The 27,861-nt window shown below is 42.4% G+C and overlaps 1 protein-coding gene across 1 annotated transcript; it reads right to left on the reverse strand.

Annotated features, from left to right (window-relative positions):
* Positions 1-944: 944 nt before the first annotated feature.
* ATP6V1G3 (ATPase H+ transporting V1 subunit G3) lies at positions 945-21,561 on the reverse strand. The gene is made up of 3 exons (XM_052654126.1): positions 21,480-21,561; positions 9,702-9,802; positions 945-1,118 (listed from the first exon to the last, which is right to left on the reverse strand). The coding sequence occupies exons 1-3, from the start codon at positions 21,559-21,561 to the stop codon at positions 945-947; spliced, it is 357 nt and encodes a 118-aa protein (XP_052510086.1).
* Between the last annotated feature and the right edge of the window lie 6,300 nt (positions 21,562-27,861).

Consider the following 27,861-nt stretch of genomic DNA (forward strand, 5'->3'; position numbering starts at 1 on the left):
GATCGGGCCTTGTTCCCTGCACCGGCTGGTGGATTCTCATCCGCTGAGCCACCAAGGAAGTCCTGGTCTCTTTTGGTAACGCCACTCGTCCCTTCACACGAGTGCCACCCTCAGAACTTGATGGTCTCCCAAGGTTCTACCTCCAAACACCATGACAATAGGGATTGATTTCTGCGTATGCATTTGGGGGTGGGGAATGCAAGCATTCAGGCCATCATACACCCTAACCTGCTCCTTTAAGCTTTTATTGTTGCTGTTGTTGTTTGATTTTTTTTTGTTTGTTTTCAGCCTAAACATGTGTGCTAGCAACTCATCTGTCATTTAAAAAAATTTTTTTTTTCTGCTTGAAAGAGAAGAATGTTTGCCTAGTTGAGATTAGGCAGAGAGAATAGTTATATAGCCCGTTTCTCTTCATGTATGTATACATGTATGTGTGTGTGTGTGTGTCTATCTATTGTCTCTCTTTCTATCTTTGAAGGTCTTATTCTTTGAACTAGTGATAACATCTTACTGGTTTCCTCATTGATTAATGAGTTACGTAAAATCCTTAACATATAATAATTTTATACCAATATCAGAGTCATGATTCTACCTCCCTTAAAATGACCTTTCAACAACCACAACTAAGAACACATTTTCTAAACTGATAAAGAGGGGAAGAAATTAGGAAAAAAACAACCCATCCCCACTAAAAGTGGCCCCATCCATGCTTTTGCTCATGTGTAAAAAATTAGAAGAGAAGGTCACACCTTCCACCAGGAGAGATATGACGACTGTTTTGTTGGTTTGCTTTTAAATTCAGTATTCATGTGTGAATTACATCACATGAAAATCTGTAGATGTGTAGTAAATTCAAGATGTAACATTTCAAATCTCTTAATACAAACATGAAGCCATAAACAACCGGGGGGCATGAAAACACTATTGAACAATCAGATGCACATTTAGTTGGTGATTCTGTAGTTCACGTGGATTTCTGGTTTGACATCACAGACGATGCTTAAAAGCTCATTGATCACGCTTTCCATGGACGCGCTGTAGCTTGCATTTAGTTCTTTTATCTTCCCTAGGGTTTGCACTTCGATTTCTTCTAAGACATTACTCTGAGAGCCCATTATCTACCAAAATAAAACAGAATTCACTACACTGTACATCATATTAAAATTTCCTTGTTTTGTAAGTTAAATTCAGTTTGGACTATCATTTGCATTGTGCATTATTTTTCCAGAATTTTTTCAGAAAATGGATAAGGTCACCAATGCTGTGAGTGGGATGGATAAACTTTTCTAAAAAATATATAATCTGCAAAAAAGATCAAAGCTGAATCACTATGCTGTACAACTGAAGCTATGTTGTAAACCAACTATTAAAAAAAAACGGAAGCTGGCCACAGCAGGTGACTTCTAAGTTGACCTTCACACAGTACAAATTGAGGGCAAGTTCACGATCATTATATTAATACCATGCTCAGAAGTTTTTTTCATGTATTTATGATAGTTTCCACAGAGTTCCTGTGTCTTACTTTCTGAATTAAAAGTCTGGCAAATAAAGTTGAAAGACATCATTAAACCCATTATTGCTGGTCTTGAAAGAGCAAATAACTGGTTTGTGAATTTTTAAAATAAATTATCTGGACTCTTTAAATCTGTCTTTTTAGGAATATACAGCCACAATATGCCCCATAAGATACCTTCAGAAGCCCAGATATATCATTTATTGTGTGTGTTCAGACACTCAGTTGTGTCCAACTCTCTGCGACGCTATGGACCATACCCTACGAGATTCTTCAGTTCATGGGATTCTCCTGACAAGGATACTGGAGTTGGTTGCCATTTCCTCCTCCAGGAGATCTTCCCAACACAGAGACTGAACCCATGTCTCCTGCATTGATGTCAGGTTTTTTTTTTTTAACAGTGAGCCACCTGGGAAGCCCATGGGTAGGTTGGGTATATTCAATACATTTTTGACTTCAGTAGTTTCAACCTGCCGTGTGTTTACCAGAAATTAACCCCAGTGTAAGTCGAAGAAGACCTGTAGTTGTCGATTTAGTCCCATTACAGTTTTAGACTCAGTGTCACTTATCTTTCTGATTGTTTTCTCACTAACAGTGATCACCAGTATTTCCTATCGTCTCCTCTCTCTCTTAGCTTCTCTGTCAAGTAATGATATGACTGAAATATAATTTCCATGAACAGTATGAAAAAGCAGAAAGATAATTTTACCAGCGGAGTTACCAATTTAAAGAAATTCTGCGGTGAAACCCTTTGTAAGATTATCCTTTGCTAAAGCAAACAGTCACCTCCTAATTGGTCTGCTCTGTAAACTCAGCCTTTCTTGAACAGGGAATTGTGAAGGCAATACAGCTGGTTTTTGTTTGTTTGTTTTTCTCTTCCCTGAGTGTTTGGGGAAAGCGTGCATTTAATTTACCAGGAGACTCCACTAATGATTGACTTCTACTTCAAGGATGTTAGACTTTTCTAAATTCTAGAATCTGAATGATCTTTCTGGGTCCCAGACTTGAAATCAAATGTCACTGAGGCATCAGGTTCAAGTTCTTTTCTGTTTATAGTTCAGGCAGCTGGGTCTTTCTAGTTCAAACAAAATCATTTTGAAGTGATATAGCTTCTAAGACATCAAATAGCTTTTATAAAATAACATTTTGATAAGTGAGTACACAAGAAGCACAGACATGTGGATGAAATTTTCCTTGCTACAAAGCTGTTGAAAAATAATAGAAAACTACTTACCAAAGTAGTTCTACCAAAATTAAAACTTTCCTCTACATCCAATATTGGATTTTATACCAAATTCAAAAAAAAAATTACCGTTACTAAATTAATGTCTTAAATAGTGAAAAATTTAAAAGACACACTGTTATGAAAATATAATATTACCTACTTTTCTTCGGAGAATTATTAAAAATAGTTATTATTAGGCTGGATTCCTGCAGCTGTCCCATTGGACTTTGGAAATTTTCATCTCAGCCTTAAGATCTTTATTTTTTAAATGAGGGTAACATCACCTATTTGATGGGTTTATTGTAAAAAGTCAACCAGATTTACGAATGCAAAGCATGCAGAATTGTAATAGCCTCAAAGTGAGCCATAAATGTAATTTAAAATTATCTAGAATTGTATTTAAAAAATTGGAAAAATTAGCTTGAACAATATTTGTATTTAGCCCAATATAGCCATGCTATTATTTTAATGTGAAATTATTGCATTATTGTTTGTCGTGACAAACCTAGGCAATGTATTAAAAAGCAAAGCCATCACTTTGCTGACAAAGGTCCATCTAGTCAAAGCTGTGGTTTTTCCAGTAGTCATGCATGGATGTGAGAGCTGGACCATAAAGAAGGCCGAGTGCCAAAGAATTCGTGCTTTCGAATTGTGGGGCTGGAGAAGACTCTTGAGAGTTTGTTGGACAGCAAGGAGATCCAACCAGTTAATCCTAGAGGAAATCAGTCCTGAATATTCATTGGAAGGACTGATGCTGAAGCTGCAGCTCCAATGCTTTTGCCTCCTGATGGGAAGAGCTGACTCATTGGAAAAGACCCCGATGCTGGGAAAGATTGAAGGCAGGAGGAGAGGGCGACAGAGGATGAGAGAGACGGCATCACTGACTCGATGGCCCTAAATTTCAGCAAACTTTGGGAGATAGTGAAGGGCAGGGAAGACTGAGGTGCTGCAGTCCATGAGGTCGCAGAGAGTCGGACACGACTGAGTGATTGAAGAACAAGTTCCTATCACCTGGCGTGTGTTTTATTTATAGAGCATCTTCATCTGGACGGGCTGCACTTCAAGTGCTTGGAAGCCACATGAGAATGGCCATCTTTGACAGTGAAGGTGCAGGACAACAGGTGACAGGTACCAGCATTAGGTGTGTATTCCTGATGTGCTTGGTTAAGACAGCAGGATAATTTCCTGAAGATGTCTATTATGAAGGTGGTGTTTAGCACAGAAGCTTAGCACTGAGCAAGTAATCAATCAGTCAGTTCAGTCACTCAGTCATGTCCAGCTCTTTGTGACCCCATGAACTGCAGCACGCCAGGCCTCCCTGTCCATCACCAACTCCCGGAGTCCACCCAAACCCATGTCCATTGATGCCATCCAACCATCTCATCCTCTGTTGTCCCCTTCTCCTTCTGCCCTCAATCTTTCCCAGCATCAGGGTCTTTTCCAGTGAGTCAGCTCTTCGCATCAGGAGGCCAAAGAATTGGAGTTTCAGCTTCAGCATCAGTCCTTCCATGAACACCCAGGACTGACTTCCTTTAGGATGGACAGTAAATGTTAGTAATAATTATTATGATGTATCACTGTGTTGCTTGCACTTTAAAATGTGTATAATCCATCTTAAACTTTCAGAAATGTTGGAATACCCTTTTAATAACCCAAACTCTTGTATTTCATCCTGTATAAATGAGCATATTATTTCTAAGTTTATTTGATCCACAATAATTTGAGTTTTTGCAGTATTTCCTGGACAATATCATACCTTGACTCACTACAGACCACCTTCTTTTATTTTTAATAGATTTTTTATAGTTTTTTAAATTTTATTTTTAATTGGAGGATATTAACTTTACAGTATTGTGATGGTTTCTGCTATACATCAGCATGAATTTAATGTGGACAATTTTAAAAGTCTTTACTGACTTATTACAGTATTGCTTCTGTCTTATTTTATTTTATTTTATTTTGCCATGAGGCATGTGGGATCTTAGATCCCCAACTAGAGATTGTACCTGATCCCCCTGCATTGGAAGGTCTCAGCCACTGGGCTGCCAGGGAAGTTCCCATATACCGTTTTAAATGGTCTTCTTTGGGAAGAATTCCATTTGTATCTGAAGACAGTGCTGATTTAAGCCACACAGGAGTTACATGAAAGAATGTAAGCTCTGCAAGGACCAGGGTAAGGGTTATCTCAGCCACTGATGAGCTGAAGCGCCTCAAACACTGTCAGGCACATAACAGATGCTCCATATGTAGGTTGAACAGGAGACAGTGAGTGGATCACCAGGCGTTACAGAGGACTTACTACCTGTGCTCAATCGCTCTTGTCGGCCAAAGCCTGCTGTTTGGATGCTTGGGACACTATGTAAAATAGAAGTGGGTAACGATGTGATACGTAGCAGTGCATTGGGTCAGAGGCTACCACTGAAGGACCTCTTCATGTGAATTTGCAAACCTTCAGTGTTGAGACTGATGTGTATAGCTTTACAATTTAATGACCAACAGTGCTGGTGAAATCTTTCAACATTAAATACATTTCTTTGTAAGTTGTATTTCAGTTTGAGGCCAACAGAGGTTCAGTTCCTGCCCACAGTTTTGCATTCTCAATTTGTAGCTGCTTCAAGGAAACAAAAATACTTTCATGATGTGAATTTAGGAATATTAAAGATATAAAAATCTTCAATATGACCAGAGCACTCATTTTTGGATCTTTTGTATAGATGCCTGGTCAGTCCACCTTTTATTGGCATTAACAGTGTTTAATATTTCCATGGTAGCAATCTACTGTTTTCTCATTAGAAGATGCTGTTTGTAGAGCTTTTCCAAGGTCCTGCAGGGTGGTTGAAGTAACTGTATCACTAGAGATTTGTCGTTTGAGTACATCGTATAAAGGGAATGGAGTATATATTTTGTGTCCATATAAATGGAATCATACAGTATAAATGATGGCCTTCTCTCACTCCCTTGTGGCTCAGAGGGCTTCCTTGGTGGCTCAGATGGTAAAGAATCCACCTGCAATGCAGGAGACCTGGGTTCAGTCCCTGGCTTGGGAAGATCCCCTGGAGACAGGAAGGGCTACCCACTCCAACATTCTGGCTTGGAGAGGAGAGGAGCCTGGTGGGCTACAGTCCATGGGATCGCAAAGAGACGGACACAACCGAGCGACTTTCATCTTCCCTTCTCTCACTCAGTGTAGCATCTTTCTAGAATGATCCAGGCTGTTGCATGTTTTACTAGTTTGGTCCTTCTCCTTGCTGAGTGGTATGAAATTTTAGCAAGCGATAAAGTCAAACAAAGAATAAGAAAATAGTTGCTGCTGCTGCTAAGTCGCTTCAGGCGTGTCTGACTCTGTGCGACCCCATGGACAGCAGCCCACCAGGCTCCCTGTCCCTGGGATTCTCCAGGCAAGAACCCTGGAGTGTGTTGTCATGCCCTCCTCCAGAGCATTTTCCTAACCCAGGGATCGAATCCAGGTCTCCCGCATTGCAGGTGGATTCTTTATCACTCTGCTGCTGCTGCTGCTGCTGCTAAGTCACTTCAGTCGTGTCCGACTCTGTGCCACCCCATAGATAGCAGCCCGCCAGGCTCCTCCATCCCTGGGATTCTCCAGGCAAGAACACTGGAGTGGGTTGCCATTTCCTTCTTCAATGCATGAAAGTGAAAAGTGAGAGTGAAGTCGCTCAGTCATGTCCGACTCTTGGCGACCCCGCAGACTGCAGCCTACCAGGCTCCTCCGTTCATGGGATTTTCTAGGCTAGAGTACTATTCATTGATATACAGCCCACGCAGGAGTACTTGTTTCTCTTGATGAGTCAGGGGAATTGGAAAATACATTAACAAGAGCTAAAAAACAACCCCCAAAAGGAGCAGCAAGGTGCAACCCCAGCAGCAGGCAGAGAGCTGGTTTCTTGGGTCTCCTCCCAGACCTTCTATGTGCCCTGGGTTAACAATGATGAGCTTTAGTGGACTAGCTCTCTGTCTGACATATGGGGGTCATGCAAGGAGAGAAGATCCGTGCTTGTGGTTTCCAATATACTTGAGGTAACAGAGATCTAAACATGCTGACCTTTCTATGTGAGCTTTTGATCAACTAGCTGTAAAATTGGCTTAGAGCTCTAATTATGAGAGCCATGAGGAGTTTTAATGACTCTCTGATGCAGAGAATAAATATCCTGAGCCAGATTTACACTGTAGGAGATTCTTCTGGAGAAATAAAATTTCAAGGGAGTAAACCCAGTTACTTTCTAAGACGATGGTCAGTTTTGTAATTACTTAAAAAAAATAGTAATGCGTATGTTAGAAATGTCCCACACAGGATCAGAAAAGCTGATTGGTATCAAGAATGGTTATTTTTTTTCTTGGGGGGCGGTCCTAATATGTCATGGGCTTCCCAGGTGGCACAGAGGTAAAGAATCTGCCAGCCAGTGCAGGAGGTGCAGATTCAATCTCTGGGTCAGGAAGATCCCTTGGAGAGGGAAATGGCAACCCACTGCAGTATTCTTGCTGGGAACATTCCATTGACAGAGGAGCCTGGTGGGCCACAGTTCATGAAGCTGCAGAGAGTCAGATATGACTGAGCATATACGGACACATGACAGAATTCAAAAAGAAAAAGATGCCCATGGAAGAGATGCTTAGTTACTTATTCGTACAGTGAATACTTATTGGATACTTATGGAGGAGCAGACGCTATTCCAATATCAAAAGCAACAGAGAACAAAACAAAGAACCATCACTTTGGTGCTCACAGTCCAGAAGGAAAGATAAACAATAAGCAAAAAAAATTTTTTTTTAATATATAATATATCCAGTAGTGATAAATGCTCTGGCTATAATGGATTTTTTTTTTTTTAACCAGAGACATTATTATAGACAAGGTGATCAGTAAGAAGAGCTAACACCTAAACAGAGACCAAGGAGAGGTGAATGTGTGTTAAAGAAGAACCACAGAATGGACATAGCATATGCAAAGGCCTGGTGGCAGCTGCCTACTTAGTTCTTCTGGGGAAAAATGAGGAGACATATGGCTAGAACAGGGCAAGTCGAGACAAAAAAAAGTTACAAATGGCCAAAGTAGATATTGTTGTCTATTGCTAACAAGCCTTCTGGTGTTTCCCTATGATTTCCTTTTCAACTAGCTGGCTTCACTCCATAAATCCTTCATGAAAATATAAAGCAATGCTGTTTCCTACCCTGGCATTTGACGAATATCTGCAGTTCAGAGTAAAAAGTAAGTGCATGCCATTTTCAGAGCTGACGTTGGGAAGATTCCCAGGGGCCAGTCGTGGAGGGCATATATGCATGTATATTCTTGGAATCTTATGAGTTATTTTTCCAAATATTGATAAGAAGGAGTTGCTTTTGCTAAGTTGCCCAGTTTATTCTAGGAAGGACATTTTATTTTAAGAAATAGCCCCTTGGAAAAGTTTTTCCTACTGTGAGATCTAATGTACCTAATCCTACACGAGTTCCGTACCAACTGCCACTAAAATCAAAGTTGTAAACAGAGAGATTTACAAACTGCTCGTAGTTCATCTTGCAACGGCCAGCTTCTACGCAGAGCTTTATTTATAATTTTGCTGAGGCATAAAGAGAACATACAAACTTTGGTTATGGCACGTGGAACTTCATCACTTCTTTTAGTCTGTGCTGCAGTCGGCTCAGAAAAATTCATGCACTTATATTTTTCTACTGTAAACTGCAGATATTTTAAAAATGCTACTGTAAGAAAAAGCACTTCTTAATTTTTTAATAAAAGATTTGTTGAATGAAGTCAGCCAATTGAAAAGGAAATCATAAAGAAAACCCAGAAGACCTTTCAGCAATTTACAGCAGCTACATGGATCATTTGCAAATCTTAAGTTCACCAAAGGAAATTTGGCCTAGCAAGCTCATTGTAAACACTGTGCAGCACTTTTTATTGATTCTACTAGGAAATGCTAATAGACAGCAGCAAGAAAAAGAAATGTTCTCTGAGATTTTTTCTTATTTAAATGTATTAGTCAATAATCTATAGCAGGAATGATACTTTAACCAATTCCATTCACTTGTATATTTGAGAACATGATTTTTAACCTATACTGTGTTAGATAATAACTACTGATTGATACTTCCTCTGACAAATCAAAATGCCTCGGAAGTGAAAATGTAAAATCAGGAATTTCGTAACATTTGTTTGAGGGACTTTCCTGGAGATCAAGGATTAGGATTCTGCATTCTTCCAATGCAGGGGGTATGGGTTTGATCCCTGGTTGGGGAGCTAAGATTCTACATGCCTCGGGGGCCAAAAGCCCAAAACATCAAATAGAAGTAATATTGTAACAAATTCAATTAAGACTTTAAAAATGGTCAATCCATATCAAAAAATCTTTAAAAAAAAAAAAGGTGATTTTATTTGATATTCAGCCTTGAAGTGAAGTGAAAGTTGATCAGTTGTGTCCAACTCTTTGCAATTCATTCTATGTCCATGGGATTCTTCAGGCCAGAATATTGGAGTGGGTGGCCTTTCCCCTTTCCAGGGGATCTTTCTAACCCCAGGTCTCCCACATTGCAGGCAGATTCTTTACCAGCTGAGCCACCAGGGAAGCCCCATATTTAGCCTAGGCTGAACTCTATTAGCTGCGTCCCGTGTATTTTTCTCTCCTGGTATCATGATGGACCTCCCTGGTGGCTCAGCAATGACAAACCCACTTGCCAATGCAGGAGACGCAGGTTTGATCCCTGGGTGGAGAAGATCCCCTGGAGGAGGAAATGGCAACCCACTCCAGTGTTCTTGCCTGGGAAAATCCCATGGACAGAGGAGCCTGCAGGGCTACAGTCCATAGGGTGGCAGAGAGTCAGACATGGCTTAGCAACTAAACGACAACGTTGTGCGTGACGCTTAGGAGGATCAATACCTTATTATTAATGAATATATTCATGCCTTAGAGTCTATGCTGCAAAACACTCGGTGCTGACTCTCTTACTCACCTTCGCCTGTTTCTGTCGAAACTCCTCATTTCGCTGCATCCTGTACTGATCGGTTTCTACCATCGCTTCCTCCTTGGCTTGGCGCAGTCGCTTGACTTTTCCTGAAAATTAACAGGGGCACAGAAGGAGTGATATTTCTTTTCAACACATCTGGAATTTTCAACTTAACTTCTAAAAATGTGGATGTGGTCTTACATTTTCTTTTTTTTTTTTCTTTTTCTTTCTAGGATGACACCCTTTGTTAAAAAAATGATAGATATTGAAAAATCCCTGATTTTTTTCAATTGGATTCTTTTGAACATGGACATGACAACGTTCTTTCACAGGTCCATGTTTCAGTAGATACCCGCCCATTTACTCACAGTACCAGCCAGGGGACAGATTTTAGTTGTCACTGACTCGAGCAGACATTATTTGGTCAGATTTTCTGTCCTGATTTGGTGCCAGGAATCCTTCAGTCCATACCAACTGGATTCTATTTAATACTGGCAGATATCCAAGTGCACAAACATGCTACTCAGACTCTATCAAACCGACTCACAATTTTTTTAAAGTATTTTATTGGATTTTTTCTCTTCCCGTTTGTTGACTCTAGAAAGTCTGATTAAGCCCCACAACACATCAAAGTAGATTTTTTTTGTAGCAGCTTTCTCTCTGAGGGGGACTTGAAAGTGATTGTAAAACCAATTGTTTTTAATGGTGAGGAGATTTAGTTAAGTAGCTCTCTTTTCTTTTATTAAGAGCAAAGGTGTAAGCCTTAAGCCAGCAGACAGCAACGAAGATCAAAGTTTCAGACAAGCACGGAGCTGTGGAGATCATTAGGTAAGCCTGTGACTTTGTTTGACAGCCAGAGGAAGTCTGGGGGTTACAGAGAAACAGTTATCTCGGCTGGTCACTCGCCACCCACCGCCTTCAGATACTCATGCTTCATGAGCTTTAACACTTTGAAGAAATCCTAAAAAAAATTAAAAAAAAAAAAACTTTGAAGAAATCCTGAACTGTATCAAAATTAATTTTTCCCCAAATCTGTTGCCTATTTTAGTTACATACCTTTATCCTTTTGCCCATCTAACAGCATATTTCCTTTTCTCTGGTAATGTCTCTTAAGCTTTTGTTGATGGTTTTTGTCAAGGGTTTGTTTTACGGGGTAGTGCGTGCCTGCGAAGTCGCTCCGGTCGTATCTGACTCTTTGTGACCGTGTGGACTGTAAGCCCGCCAGGATCCTCTGTCCATGGATTTTTCCGGGCAAGGATACCGGGGTGGGATCCTCCTCCAGGGGATCTTCCGTGCCCAGGGATGGAGCCCGTGCCTCTCACACCTCCCGCACTGGCCGATTCTTTACGACTAGCGCCACCCGGGAAGCCTCTATGGGGTGGACTTTGAACTAAATAAGCATTTTCTCAGACATAGAAAACAAACTTATGGTTCCCAAAGGGGCCAGTCGGGGAGAGGGATAAGTTAGGAGTTTGGGACTAACGTACACGCACCACTAAATACAGATCTGGGCTTCCCAGGCGGCTCGGTGGTAAAGAACCCGCCTGCAATGCAGGAGACATGGGTTTGATCTCTGGGTGGGGAAGATCCCCTGGAGAAGGAAATGGCAACCCACTCCATATTCTTGGCTGGAGAATCCCAGGGACAGCAGAGCCTGCCGGGTTACAGTCCACGGGGTCGCAGAGTCAGACACAAATCAGAACTAAACAACAACAACATATATAAATATACAAATACATAAATATATTAATATAAACAACGGGCTGTATAGCACAAGAAACTATATTCAATATTTTCTAATAACATATCAGGGAAAATCATCTGAAAAAGAATATATATATATGTATATAGATCTGTGTTTACACAGATATATATGTGTGTGTATATATTTTGATTGTCAAAGTTGCTCAGTCATGTACGATTCTTTTCGACCCCGTGGACTGTATAGCCCAAGGAATTCTCCAGGCCAGAATACTGGAGTGGGTAGCCTTTCCCTTCTCCAGGGGATCTTCCCAACCCAGGGATTGAACCCGGGTCTCCCGCACTGCAGGCGGATTCTTTACCGCCTGAGCCACCAGGGAAACCCATGTGTACACATGCATACATATATATGTGTGTGTATATGTATGTATATATATGTATACACATATATGTATATACTGAAACGAACACAACATTGTAAGTCAATGATACTTCAACAGAAGTAAGTTAAGAAGCATGTTCTCATTAAGTAGCATAAAAGAATTTTTATGTTAGTTTATTTTTCAAATGTTTTATTAACAGAAAATGTTAATGTAAACTCTGATCTCTCATCTAGGTACATGCTTTACTTGGCTTTATGTACCTTTGGTGTATTTGAGAGTAAATGGTTTGTAAATTTCTCTTCCCACTATATACAAGATGCTTTGGTAGTCACTGTATACAGATGGAATAAAGAGAGTCTCTGAGTTATAAATTGAAATGTGTTTGACTATTTCACTTGAGTGGGACTGAGCAGACCTCCTTCAGAACAGGTACTTTACTCTAAATTCTCTGTAAAAGCCAAGGTCTCGTGAACATGACTGCTCTTCTAAGGCTTGAGACTTAGTGGAACATTCACACCAATGCTCACCTTTTTCCTACTTAATTAACAGTTCTCCCCATTTTGCATCTACACACTTTTTCAATTCTTTATAGTTCTAGCCATTTGGTGGGAATTGGACATGGATCATCCATAGGACAAATAGATGATATGTGGGCAAGGTACGCTCTTCTGGGATCCCCAGCCCACTTTCTTATCACTGCTCATGACTGACATTAGGAGAAAAATGTATTTAAGATGTAGCAACATTTTCTTAGGATAGATTGTAGGATACATAATGATGGGTTGCAGGATCTGGTTTTATCCAGTCGAGCACTCTCCATCTTAACTGCATCTTAGGTAAAAATACTGGTCTCGGAGTCATGATTCTAGCATATAGAAATAATGCTAGTAAGAAGCTCTCCAAGCGCTCTGCCCCCAGAAGCATCCAGGACTCCACTTAAGAGGCCGAATACTAGCTCCATCCCACAGCGACAAGCTGAGAGTGTGTCTGATTCCCCCGCGTGGCACCGGTCACCTGCTGGTTCTCATTCAATTAAAGAGGAGAGCCGCGGGGAGATGGCTGCTTGCACAGCAGTTTTCTGGAAGGACTGGGCAGCTGCTGCCGGGAGGGCCTGCATATGTTCCGCCCGATTGCATCCAGGGCAAGAAGTGGGGAGCCTCAGGCCGGCTGTCTCATCAGAGGCGAAGCAAAATGAGCGCCTCAGATCTGCTCCTGTTAACCTCTTGCTGGGGTCTCTGTGCAGGAGGTTTCCCAATTTTAAAATTACACCACCTTCAGAAAGACAAACAGCCGAAGATATTGCATAAATGCAGAATCTGAAAAAATGATACCAGTGAACTTATGTACAAAACAGGAACACTCACAGACTTAGAGAACTAGTTTAGGGTTACCAGGAGCAGAGGGCGGGAGGAAGAGATTGGGAGAGGGGGCTGGACGTGTCCACACTGCTCTATTTGAAATGATACCAACAAGGTCCTACTGTCAGCATGGGGAGCTCTGCTCAGTGTCCTGTGGCAGCCTGCACGGGCAGGGAGTTGAGGAGGATGGGTACATGCATATGGATGGCTGAGTCTCTTCACTGTTCACTTGGCAACTATCACGTTGCTAATTTGCTATACCCCAATTAAAAAGCAAAAAGTTAAAAAAAAGTATTCTGTAATAATCTAAATGGGAAAAGAATTTGAAAAAGAATGGATGCTTGTAGAGGTATACTTGAATCGCTTTGCTGTATACTGAAGCTAGCACAGCGTTGTTAATCAACCATACTCCAATATAAAATAAAAATGAAAAAAAAACCAAAACCCCAAAACCAACAAGGTGGCCAACACACGTTCCCTGGAGTGGAAATAAGAGACATTTAGCCCACCAGTACTACTGTCTGTCTACTGCGTCGCCCACTCTTCTGGGTCCTGTTGATACAGCTGCAAAAGCCACAGGCAGATCTGTGTAATGTAATAGGGGGAGGCAGAAATAGAAAAGACACAGTGAGGATATAATACAGCAAAGATGATGAGTACCATGCAGGAGAACAAAGGCGCCTAAGGGTCAGAGAGAGGGGCAGGCGCTAACACAGACAGGGCAAGCCTCTCAGAGGATGAGATACATGAGCAGGGACCTCAAGAAATATTATTGGCCATGCAAACCCCTGAACGGGAAGAGCATTGCAGGCAGAGGGAACCATAGACATGAAGCCCCTGAGCGGGAACGCTACTTGACCTGTTGAAAGAACAGTAAAGGCATCCTCATGGTGGGTCCCAGGTCAGAGAGAGCAGAATGGCTGAGTGTTAGATGACGTCAGAGAGGCAGCAGAAGCCAGGGCACAGAGAGCTCACGAGGAGGGTAAAGGTTTGGGTCCTTGAGATGCTAAAGCCGTGAAGGGTTTTTAGCCAAGATGTGGCGTTCTGCTACTTGCGCTTTACACGAATTTCTTTAGCTGGTGTGATGAAAACAGATTGTAGGGGCAAGGGAGAAGCAGGAAGCTGGGTCTGAAACTTACTGCAATGGTTCAGACAAATGTTTATGATGAGCGGAAATAGCAGAGCAGCCATGGAATTAATTAGCAAGGAGTTATGTATCCTTTGAAGAGAGTTGAGGGATAAATAGGAGGGACACGTGAGCCCATGCTGGCTCCAACATTTTATTCTGGAGCAAAGTCAAGAGGGCAGTGTAATTGTGATGCCCAGTAAACATCTAGTGGAGATCGGGAGAAGGCTGATGTTTATATAAATCTGGAGATCAGGGAAACAGGCCAAGCTGGAGACGTAAAGTTTGAGAATTATCAGCACGGAGCCAAGGTTTAAAGTCACAGAATTAGATGCAATCTCCTAGGCAGCGTCTGTGGATACGGAAGAGGACACGTCCCAGGTGGGGCCCCTACTCTAAAGACTGGCAAAATGACAGAAATTCAAGCCTGAGAGCAGGGTTGCAGAGGCCAGTAAAGGGAGGGTTTCAGAGATGAAAGAAGAATTCAGTTGTGACTGAGATTGTTCATTAGTTGGGTTTAGCAAATTTGCTGGTCTTGACAAGAGGGAACTTTGATGGAGCTGGAGGGACAAAGTTCTGATTAGAGTTTCTGGAGCAAAGGGGATTTTTAAAATGTAGATTCAAGGCATACAGAAGTTCAAGGCATACAAAAATAGACAAAGAGTATAAGGACACAGGACTATCAAGTGAATCTGACAACCAGCAGATGTTAGATTGTGTTTACACATCTCGAAAGTCTGTCTACATTTGGTACCTGCGAATGTGACCTCTCTTGGAAAGAAGGGTTTTGTAGATGTAATCAAGTTGAGATGAGGTCATGCTGGATTAAGACGGGCCCTCTACCTGAGGACTGGCAACCTTAAAAGGAGAGGGAGAGACTTCCCTGGTGGTCCAGTGGTTAGGACTGTGCCTTCCAATGCAGGGGGTGCAGGTTCGATCCCTAGTTGGGGTGCTCAGATCTCACATGCTTCGTGCCGCAACCCCCCTCCCCCAAAAAAAAACCAACAGAAACCATGTTGTACAAACTCAGTAAAGACTTAAAAAGGACTCACAGCAAAAACAAAACCTAGAAAGCAAGAAAGGAGAGGTAGTTTGGACACGGAGGCATAGGGGCACAGAGCAGACACACAGCGACAGCCGCCTGACTGCAGAGGCGTGTTAGAAGGACGCGGCTCCCGGCCAAGGGAAGGCAAGGGCTGCTGACCATCAGCAGGAGCTGGGAGACAAGCAGGGCAAAGGTCCTCCCCGAGACCCATGAGGAAGGGCCGCCCCCACCCCCAGCAGCTTGTGTCTGGACTCTGGCCGCCAAACCTGGAGGCTAACACCTTTCTGTTGCTGCCAGCCACCCTGTATGGGGTGCCTGGTTACAGGAGTCCTGAGAAGAAGCTAAGGCTCAGAGAAAAAAAGTTTGTTGAGCAGTGGAAGCAAAGTCAGGTAGTTGGGTGTGGTAGAAAGAGTAAGTATCCAAATGGAAAAAGGAAAAAAAAGCATAAACAGAGCAGGGGTCACCTTGATTTGGTATAAACAGAAAGGGCACTTTGGGAGTGTTTGGAGATTCTATCTGTTACTAATAACATCTTTATTCTGTTTTACCACATGTGTGTGTGTGTGTGTGTGTGATCCCATGGGCTGTAGCCCACCAGGTTCCTCTGTCCATTGCTTTCCCAGGCAAGAATACTGGGGGTGGGTTGCCATTCCCTTCTCTCAGGGATCAAACCTGCATTGGCAGGCAGATTCTTTACCACTGTGCCACCTGGGAAGCTCTACTACATAGAAGGAGAGGAAAAAAAAAGTCTCCTGGCTTTGAGAGGGTTGTTAATATTATGATATAACCAGGCACCCTCATTCTGCTCACCTACCACAAACAGTAGTAAATAACCCGGAAAGCAAAGCAGCATTTCTCTACTGGGGCCTTGACTGCTAGAGTGCGGCTTCTCTGCTGGTCCTCGCGTCTCCTCTTGTTCCTCTGCCTGCTTGTAATTCCTTCAGTTTTCCTTTTACTTGTTCTTTCCTTGTTAAAATATATATATTTACATTATACGTAGTTTTATGTAGATCCTAGGTTGAATATAACCAAATGTTTTTAATAGATGACAATGTTGTATGGTTATTATTTTAACACGACCCACTCGAAGATATCAAAGTCCAGTATACCTACAAATACCCCATTAGTCTGTGGACGATAAAGTAAAAGGAAGCATGTACAAGCTTACAAAACATGCCAAACAGGGCCATGAATTTCTACTGCCACATTTTTTGTTTTATTAGTTAAGTAGAATTCATGTCTCCCTGAATCAGAACACTCACTTGCATCATGAAAAATATGAATAAGTCAAGATGCTTGTTGAAATAAATTTGGAATATCTGTATATTGGGAAAACAAATGAGCAATTACAAAAAAAACTCATGGCAAGCCATCCGAACAAGTCTATATTATTGTACTCACTGATGTGTTATCTAAGTAAGAAGTAGAAATATTTAAATCATTTATTTTGCAAAAGTATCATTCCCCTGGAGGAGGGCATCACAACCCACTCCAGTATTCTTGTCTGGAGAATCCCGTGGATAGAGGAGCCTGGTGGGCTACAGTCCACGGGATCTCTTAGAGTCAGACACGACTAAGCAATCACATATTCACAAAGTGTAATCCAGTGGGACTTCATGGAACATGGGCCTGCCCAGCACCATCCCGCCAGCCCAAGGCTCAGCCCACACTGTCTGGTTACCATCCTTACAGGTGTCTCCATCTCCGAGTCTGCAATGTGTATAAGTGAGATAAATAGTGCTCTTATAAAACGTCAAGCTTAAAGTAAAAAAATCGTATTTCCAAAGACACAAGTCCTTTTTCCTCCTGTTGATAATAGTACCTTGAATTTTTTATTCTAATTCTGATCAAAGATGCAATTGAACTGAATAAATAAATGAATGAAATAAAAGAACAGTGAAATACAAGAGAAGCTACCCAGGATACCTCGGCCTGCCTGTGAAGGGAGTACGATGCTCAGCTATAGCTGAGCAAGAAAACCGGGCTTATCCAGTGAAAACGGTCCTCAGGGCCCACGCTTTTTGAGGAAAAAGACAGACACCCTGTATAAAGTGGGGGGCAGGGACTTCCCTGGTGGTCCAGGGGCTAAGACTCTGTGCTCTCAATGCAGGGGCCCAGCTTCGATCCCTGGTCAGGGCGCTAGAGCCGACGTGCTGCCACGAACGTGGGAGGTCCCATGTGCCACGGGCAACCCCTGCTGCAGCCAAACAAACAAGCAAATATTTGCTTAAAAAAACTGAGTGCACAAACAGGGCCTCTGTATCAGCCTAGAGGGGTGGGGTGGGAGAGGGGAGGGAGGTTCAAAAGGGAGGGGATATTATGTACACCTGTGGCTGATTCACGTTGAGGTTTGACAGAAAACAACAAAATTCTGCAAAGCATTTATCCTTCAATCAAAAAATAAGTAAATTAAAAAAAAATTGTGTGTGTGCAGACGGCAGAGGTTATTGGTTGAAATAACATTCACAAACATATTCTCCAAAATGGTTTTTAAGGTCACAGTATTTACTATTACTGACTGATATTTGCTTGACTACTTCTGAACAAAGACGAAGAAAAAAAAAGTACACAAACACTTTCAGTGACTGGTAGACAAAGTTAACATTTTGCATAAGAAAAACTCGGTATGGATTTTCCAGTACTGACTTCTGAGGGATGATTGCCCAAAGGCAGCATGTTTACTAGAGGAAAGGAACAGAGGCTTGGCTTTTATCTTTATTATGAAATCCGAGGTTAGATCCTGTAGAGGGTTCCACCTCCCAACAACTTGCATGACTCATTAGGCTGCTCTGATGACACTGAAAAATGAGAAATAATTGGTAAAAAACATTTGGACCCTACGATGATAGTCTTTTATTTTTTTTTGATTTGTCATTTTTTTAAATTGAAGTATAGTTGATTTACAATGTTGTATTGATTTCTGCTGTATAGGAAAGTGATTCAGTTATACACACATATACATTCTTTTTAAAAATATTCTTTTCCATTATAGTTTATTATAGGGTACTGAATATAGTTTTCTGTGCCACACAGTAGGACCTTATTGTTTATGGATAATATTGTTTGTGTATTTTATTATTGTTTTGTTTCTTCTATAAGGGAAAGCAAAGGTAACATAATTATTAAGTCTTAAATCAGCTTGTCTTCTGTTCTGGAAAGTTTAAATGTGGTAAAGAAATTTGAATAAAAGATAAGCAAATTTTCTACACTGTTTCAGCCAGCAGGTCCTGGGCGACTTTTTTTTCTATACAGTTGCTCTGCATTTATACAATTTTGCTATCCTTGGCCATGTTTTTAAAAATTTTATTTTTAATTAAAAATTTTTTTAAAGAATTTCATTTTTAGTTCCCTGACCAAGGATGGAACCCACGCCCCCTGCACCAGAAGTGTGGTGCCCTAACCACTCGCCAGCAGGCCAGTCCCGGCTGGGCTCCCGCAGAGGCGGGCGGAGGCAGGCCGGGTTGGCCTCGCTCGCTCTCGCCCGCCTTTCCTCTCCCAGCTCCTCCACGGGGCTTTTTCTCTTTTTGTTGTTGGTGCCCACATGGCTGAGTGCTCAGGTAATCAACTTATCTTAAGAAAAGAAAATGATTTTACCTGCAGTAGAAAACCCCCCCGGGACTGAGGGGTGCCTGACCCTGCCTCCCTCTCTCTCTCTCTCTGTCTCCCTCTCTCTCTCTTTTTCTACATCTCTGTCTCTCTCTGTCTCCTCTCTGTCTTCCTCCCTCCCTTTCTCTCCATCTCTGTCTCTGTCTCTCTCTCCATCTCTGTCTCTCTCCATCTCTGTCTCTGTCTCTCTCTTTCATTGCAGTGTCCTGTGTCTGTCTTTCATTCAGCATGTTAAAGCAGGACCCACCATACAGAAAACTAAAATCATGGCATCTGGTCCCATCACTTCATGGGAAATAGATGGGGAAACAGTGGAAACAGTGTCAGACTTTATTTTTTGGGGCTCCAAAATCACTGCAGATTGTGACTGCAGCCATGAAATTAAAAGACGCTCACTCCTTGGAAGGAAAGTTATGACCAACCTAGATAGCATATTAAAAAGCAGAGACATTACTTTGCCAACAAAGGTCTGTCTAGTCAAGACTATGGTTTTCCCAGTGGTCATATATGGATGTGAGAGTCGGACTGTGAAGAAAGCTGAGCGCCAAAGAATTGATGCTTTTGAACTGTGGTGTTGGAGAAGACTCTTGAGAGTCCCTTGGACTGCAAGGAGATCCAACCAGTCCATTGTAAAGGAGATAAGCCCTGGGTGTTCTTTGGAAGGAGATAAGCCCTGGGTGTTCTTTGGAAGGAATGATGCCAAAGCTGAAACTCCAGTACTTTAGCCACCTCGTATGAAGCGCTGACTCATTGGAAAAGACTCTGATACTGGGAGGGATTGGGGGCAGGAGGAAAAGGGGATGACAGAGGATGAGATGGCTGGATGGCATCACTGACTCGATGGATGTGAGTTTGAGTGAACTCCAGGAGATGGTGATGGACAGGGAGGCCTGGCGTGCTGCGATTCATGGGGTCGCAAAGAGTCGGACACGGCTGAACTGACTGAACTGATAAACAATGGTTTTAAGACACTATCCTAATCTGCAGGGCTTAGATTCTGATTGCTGCAGGGACAGAGCGTGTAGTCAGGAGGAAGGTGATGACCCTCTCTGTGATGGATTAAGTGGCGATGTGATAGGAAATGGAGGAGTGCGAAAAAGAGATCTTGGCTCAGGGAGCCTGAGAGGGTCAGAGGTCTTCAGTGTTAGTTCATTCATATAAAAATCAAGTACATTTTGTACAGTGCAGACTGTGCCTGGGGACTCAGACCCCATCCAAGTCTGTCTCTACGATGTATCCTCTGTGCGACCTTGGGCAACCGGTGTGATTTCTCTAAGGGTCATGTTCCCCTTTTTGCAAAATAGGTTGGTGTGAGGAGTAAACAAGATATGCTTTGGTCATAGTACCTGGATGAATTTTTCTAGTTTTAAAAAAATATTATGGGAAATTATGGACTCTCAGTTTCCACATACATGAAATGGAAATAATACTAATACCTAATTCATATGGTTGTTGTGAATAGCAAAGAGAAGAGGAAGGAGATACCGGTTTAATGAGGATATCCTACATGTAATTAAGTAGATGCATGACTGAATAGCAAGAACGTTAGCAGATGAGAATTAAATGGAAATATTTTTAGAGATGTCTCAGTGGTAAAGACTCCACCTGACAATGCAGGAGAAGCGAAAGCCCCAGAGACCCAGTGCAGGTTTGATCCCTGGGTTGGGAAGACCCCCAGGAGAGAGAAACGGCAGCCCACTGCAGTGTTCTTGCCTGGAGAATCCCATGGACAGGGGAGCCTGGTGGCCTACGGTCCACGGGGTCACACAGAGTCAGATATGACTGAAGCAACTAAACAGCAAACGAAAATTTTTGAACATTGGAAATGAAAAGCCATCCAGAGAGGGAGGAGAATGAGCTATGAGCTGTTACGATCACAATTTTACAGGAACAGAAACCGAAGCTTACAGAGGATAAGTCACTTGCGGAAATTCAGTCCTTATTAAGTAGATTCAATCTGGAAGTCATCCTTGTTTTTTTTTCTTCTTGGCCATGCTCCAGAACTCATGAGATCTTAGTTCCCCAACCAAGGACTGGGCCCCGGGGCTGCCAGGGTGTTCCCGGTTGTCCGTCTCGGAACCATGGCACAGTATTGAGACTCTGAGCTGTAGTGCCATGGAGGAAACTCAGAGGCAAAGCTTAAGGCTCCGTGACTTCAGTGCCCTTAACCGTCTCCCTTAGCCCGTGACCGGTCCTACAGATCTGAGCCGAGAAGCCCATCCCCACTACAGTGATGGGACACGGACACGTGGGTGGTTTCTGGGAAGCGGCCAGCCCCTCCCAGGGAGTGTGGTAGGACCAGGATTTCACTGGCACCCCCCCACCCCCAACATCTGTGCACACCCACCCTGCTGCACTCCCTCATCCCGTTCCGTGACAGAAGGAGCGTGCTCAGTCGTGTCTAACTCTGCGACCCTGTGGACAGAGGAGCCTGAGTCCACGGGATTCTCCAGCCGAGAATACTGGAGTGGGCTGCTGTATCTTACTCCCAGGGATCTTCCCGACCCAGGGATCGAACCTGTGCCTCTTGCCCCGGACATATCAGATGGAATGGAAGAGACTTACTCCTCTTGGCTTCCTCGAGCTTGTCCTTGGCCCTCTTCTCTGCCTGGAGGAGCTGGTGGATGCCCTGCGACTGGCTGGCCATGGCAGTGGCTCTAGGTCAGGCAGCTTCTGCAACTGTGGGAAGGGGCGGCCCTGTCTGTCCTTAGAGAAATCAGCCCAGAGCTCACACTGTTGTGTCAACAGTGAGCTTCAAGCACAGCTGCTGCTCCCAAAGCGTCCTGAGGTGTGGGCTACTGGACTCCAAGGAGAGCCCAAGGGTGGAATCCAGAAAAACAAGTTAAGGCAGCTGAGGACCTAGTTTTGTCAACTTTAGCTCTTTTCTGTGAATTAAGAACACTTTTAAGGGGGTCCTGTGTTTGCTTACAAAGAATGAATAAAATATCTGTAGGGAGATCAGCGTCCCTCTCCTTCCAAGGGATATTGACTTATTTGTGGCATTTTTCTTCCAACTTAACTTTAAACCAGATTTTCCTTTGTTCTTTGTCCCTGTGGTTCCAGTTTTAGGTCTTTTCCTTTATTTGTTTCTAATGGTTCAATTATCTGCTTGGGACGAATTCATCCTGCTTTCCCTCAGTCTCCAGCAACCACAAATCTGTTCTCTATGTCTGTTTCTATTTCATAGCTAAGTTCATTGTGTCATATTTTAGATTCCATGGGGAAGGGATTACATACAGATTGTCTTTCTCTTTCTGGCTTAGTGTGATAAGCTCTAGCTCTATTCATGTTGCTGCCAATGGCATGATTCCATTCTGTGTTATGGCTGAGTAATATTCCATTGTATACACGTATTGCAGCTTTTTCATTCATTCCTCTGTTGATGGATTTAGGTTACTTCTAGGTCTTGGACGTTGTACATACTGCTTCCCTAAACACAGGGGTGAATGTACCTTTTGAATTATAGTTTTGTCTGGACATATATCCAGGAGTGGGACTGTTGGACCATATGGCAACTGCATTTTGTAGTAACGACAACTTCTTTTTCTTTAAGATTTTTTTTCTTTTGATGTGGACCATTTTTAAAGTCTTCATTGAATTTGTTATTAGGTTGGTACAGATGTAAACATGGTTTCAGACCATGAATTTTAAATCATTATAACTAGGTTCAAATGCATCTTTATTAATCAAAATAGGAACCCTTACAATCAACACATTTTTGCCAAAGATAAATAAGATTGTTTATTCCTGTAGCATAAAAATCCACGCTTTGGGATTCAACAGCCTCCTGGAAAGCATTTTTTGCCTCCTGCTGGTTGTGGAAGCCATTTTCCCTGCAAAACGTTTTTGAGATGTTTGAAGAGCTGGTAGTCGGTTGGCGAAAGGTCAGGTGGATGTGGGGAAGGAGGCAAAACATCTTAGTCCAACGTGTTCGACTTCTGAAGCATTGGTGGTGTGACGTGCAGCTGGGTGTTGTGAACTGGGCCCTTTCTGTTGCCCAATGCCGGCTGCAGGCGTTGCAGTTTTTGGTGCATCTCATGCGTTTGGTGAGCATCCTCCTTAGCTGTAATGGTTTTCCCAGGATTCAGAAAGCTGAGGTGGGTCAGACTGGCAGCAGAGCACCTAAGACTGACCATCAGTTCAGTTCAGTTCAGTCGCTCAGTCGTGTCCGACTCTTTGCAACCCCATGAATCGCAGCATGCCAGGCCTCCCTGTCCATCACCATCTCCCGGAGTTCACCCAGACTCACGTCCATCGAGTCCGTGATGCCATCCAGCCATCCCATCCTCTGTCCTCCCCTTCTCCTTCTGCCCCCAATCCCTCCCAGCATCAGAGTCTTTTCCAATGAGTCAACTCTTTGCATGAGGTGGCCAAAGTACTGGAGTTCCAGCTTTAGCATCCTTCCTTCCAAAGAACACCCAGGACTAACCTCCTTTAGAATGGACTGGTTGGATCTCCTTGCAGTCCAAGGGACTCTCAAGAGTCTTCTCCAATACCACAGTTCACAAGCATCAATTCTTCGGTGCTCAGCCTTCTTCACAGTCCAACTATCACATCCATACATGACCACAGGAAAAACCATAGCCTTGACTAGACGAACCTTAGTCAGCAAAGTAATGTCCCTGCTTTTGAATATGCTATCTAGGTTGGTCATAACTTTTCTTCCAAGGAGTAAGAAGCGTCTTTTAATTTCATGGCTGCAGTCACCATCTGCAGTGATTTTGGAACCCCCCAAAATAAAGTCTGACACTGTTTCCACTGTTTCCCCATCTATTTCCCATGAAGTGATGGGACTGGATGCCATGATCTTCATTTTCTGAATGTTGAGCTTTAAGCCAACTTTTTCACTCTTCTCTTTCACTTTCATCAAGAGGCTCTTTAGTTCTTCTTTGCTTTCTGCCATAAGGGTGGTGTCATCTGCATGTCTGAGGTTATTGATATTTCTCCCAGCACTCTTGATGCCAGCTTGTACTTCTTCCAGCCCAGCCTTTCTCATGATAAACTCTGCATAGAAGTTAAATAATCATGATGACAATACATAGCCTTGACATACTCCTTTCCTGATTTGAAACCAGTCTATAGTTCCATGACCAGTTCTAACTGTTGCTTCTTAACCTATATACAGATATCTCAGGAGATAGGGCAGGTGGTCTGGCATGCCCATTTCTCAGAATTTTCCACAGTTTGCTGTGATCCACACAGTCAGAGGCTTTGGCATAGTCAATAAAGCAGAAGGAGATATTTTTCTGGAACTCTCTTGCTTTTCCAGTCGTGTGGCCACTGCTGAGTTTTCCAAATTTGCTGACATATTGAGTGCAGCACTTTCACAGCATCCTCTTTTAGGATTTGAAATAGCTCAGCTGGAAATCTGTCACCTCCACTAGCTTTGTTTGTAGTGATGCTTCCTAAGGCCCACTTGACTTCACATTCCAGGATGTCTGGCTCTAGGTGAGTGATCACACCATCTGCATCATGAAGGTCTTTTTTTGTACAGTTCTTCTGTGTGTTCTTGCTACCTCTTCTTAGTATCTTCTGCTTCTGTTAGGTCCAGACCATTTCTGTCCTTTACTGTTCCCATTTTGCATGAAATTCTCCCTTGGTATGTCTAATTTTCTTGACGATATCGCTAGTCTTTCCCATTCTGTTGTTTTCCTCTCTTTGCATTGATCACTGAGAAAGGCTTTCTTATTTCTCCTTGCTATTCTTTGGAACTCTGCATTCAGATGCTTATATCTTTCCTTTTCTTCTTTGCCTTTAGTTTCTCTTCTTTTCTCAACTATTGTAAGGCCTCCTTAGACAATCATTTTGCTTTTTGCATTTCTTTTTCTTGGGGATGGTCTTGATCACTACCTTCTATAAAATGTCATGAACCTCCGTCCATAGTTCTTCAGGCACTCTGTCTATCTGATCTACTCCCTTGAATCTATTTCTCACTTCCACTGAAAAATTGTAAGGGATGAATGGTCTAGTGGTTTCCCTACTTTTTTCAATTTAAGTCTGAATTTGGCAATAAAGAGTTTATGATCTGAGCCACAGTCAGCTCCCAGTCTTGTTTTTGCTGACTGTGTAGAGATTCTCCATCTTTGGCTGCAAAGAATAGAATCGATCTGATTTTGGTGTTGACTGTCTAGTGATGTCCATGTGCAGAGTTGTCTCTTGGGCTGTTGGAAGAGGGTGTTCGCTATGACCAGTGCGTTCTCTTGGCAAAACTCTATTAGCCTTTGCCCTGCTTCATTTTGTACTCCACGGCTAAACTTGCCTGTTACTCCAGGTATCTCTTGACTTCCTATTTTTGCATTCCAGTCCCCTATGATGAAAAGGACATCTATTTTTGGTGTTAGTTCTAGACGGGTCTTCACAGAACCCTTTAACTTTAGCTTCTTCAGCATTAGTGGTTGGGACACAGAGTTGGATTATTGTGATATTAAATGGTTTGCCTTGGAAACGAACAGAGATCATTCTGTCATTTTTGAGATTGCACCCAAGTTCTGCATTTTGGACTTTTGCTGACTATGATGGCTACTCCATTTCTTCTAAGGGATTCTTGCCCACAAAAGTAGATATAATGGGCATCTGAATAAAATTCACCCATTCCAGTCCATTTTAGCTCACTGATTGCTAGAATGTCGATGTTCACTCTTGCCATCTCCTGGTTGACCACTGCCAGTTTACTTTAATTCATGGACCTAGCATTCCAGGTTCCTATGCAGTGCTGCTCTTTACAGCGTCGGAATTTACTGCCATCACCAGCCACATCCACAGCAGGGTGTTGTTTTCACTTCGGCTCTGTCTCATTCTTTGTGGAGTTTTTTCTCCACTCTTCTCCAGTAGCATTTTGGGCCCCTACTGACCTGGGGAGGTCATCTGTCAGTGTCCTATCTTTTTGCCTTTTCATACTGTTCATGGGGTTCTCAAGGCAAGAATACTGAAGTGGTTTGCCATTCCCCTCTCCAGTGGACCACGTTTTGTCAGAACTCTCCACCACGATCCATCCATCTTGGGTGACCTTAAAACTATCACAGCACTGTTAATTGGCTATTTTCTATTATAAAATAAAAAGTTTAAAAAATGCTATATGTTAATAACCCAGGTTTTGAGTTTGTTTTCCAAATATTTTGTATTGTGGAGGTGCTAATTGACGAGAATCTCTTTTTCTGTTTGCTAACAAATGCCAACAGAACTGGCTCTGATACTCCACGACTACGATGCACATTTCCGCACACTCACCCATCTGATTCTCACAGCAGCCCTGGGAATGGGTATTGTTGTCACAGGACATGCCGATTTCATCAGCACAGACGGTAGAGTGTTTATAAAATAAGCAAGACCAGTCTCAGGAAACTGCGTCTCAGAAAACCTGAGGGGCAGCCCCGAGGTCAGGGGCTCCTGAGTGGAAGAACTGAGCTGATCTCAAGGTCAACCAAGCCCTTCCTTCTCCCCAACCCAAATCATCTTTCTTCTCAGAAATCTCTCTCTTTCCTTCCATATTTCTCTTTTCCTCATGAAAAAGTTGAACAGGGAAAACAAGCAATATCAATTGGCTTTTCCCTCTGCATAAAACACAGTTAAAATATGGATCAAATAAAATGCTAGGTGATCAATTAGAAAAAAAAACAAAGCAAAGTGAGATTTGGCTTAACTTAGGTCTCGATTACTGAAACTTCCTCCTCAGAGATGCTTATTTTAGGCAAATACAAATCTTTAAAGATTTTTTAAAATGTGAACCATTTTTCGTTTTTATTGAATTTGCTACAATATTGCCGCTGTTGTTCTTGTCTTGGTTTTTGGCTGGGAGGCCTGTGGGATCATAGCTCCCTGAGCAGGGGTCAGACCTGCATCCTCTGCTTTGGAAGGAGAAATCTTAACCCTGGACTGCCAGGGAAACCCCTAGAATTTTTCCTGTTCAACTTATTTGGAATCATTTGTTTTCATCTTCCTGTTTATTCTATTCCTATTTTATCCTTTTCTTTTGTATTTAGAAGTTAAACCAAATAACACAATTTTCTTTAATTTGAGTGGCACGAACCATGTTTGGTTTCTGTGTTAATGTTGATGATTTCTACATGGAACCATGTAAGCCACACAATTTACTGATACTATTGATTGCTATTATGTATATTATATAATTTTTTAATTTATTATTATTTTCAACAATAAATTGAATATTTAAGTTATGTATTTATATACAAATTCCAAAGAGTAGGCGAGATTTGAATTCTCAGATGAGGTAGAGAAAGAACACGTATCACTCACTGTAACTTTGTGAAAAGGAAGTGTAAGAATCGGCATAGTATAGATTTAGATCTTTGTTCTTTGATTCTCTTTTCTAAATACTTTCATATTTCTTTTTCATTAGTGAAAAATGAAAAAAATTACCAAAACGTAGCAAAACCTTACAGAGAAACTCTGTGCTTTTTGGAAGTATCTCACTGTTGAAGGATTGGAGTCAATGCCTCTTGGCTCTCCTCATACTTAACTTGAGGGCAGCGTAACGCTGAAAGTTTTGAATAGCTATAATTATACGTTTAGCAAGCGTTTAGTCTATAATTTGTAGTTTCTCTTGCTTGAAGTTTCGTTTTTGCTCAGACTTCCTCTTCTTGTCTGTCCCATCCCCTCCCCTGCATATTTCTGCTAATTGTGTGACCCTTCCTCCTTCTGCCCATGTAGGTTTAGTCCTTGAGTCTGAACAATAGTGAAAAGTAGATGGATTTCTGGTTCCCTGAAGGCCTGGAGCTTCTAGGTGCTTCAAAACTGTGAACTGCTATTTTTAGGCCAAAGGCTAAGGCTTGGTCTGCAGCACAGAATGATTATTCCCGTCACTTCCTCATGACGGCTGAGCAATGGCACATGGAGCGTGGATGGGTCCAGGCTGGCCGTCCTCTCTTTGTGCACCTGTTGCCAGGCGGGGAAGCTGCCCTCCCAACTCCTGTCCCCTCCTCAGACCCTC

This window comes from Budorcas taxicolor, chromosome 16 (assembly GCF_023091745.1).
Source record: "Budorcas taxicolor isolate Tak-1 chromosome 16, Takin1.1, whole genome shotgun sequence".
NCBI classification, from domain to species: Eukaryota; Metazoa; Chordata; class Mammalia; order Artiodactyla; family Bovidae; genus Budorcas; species Budorcas taxicolor.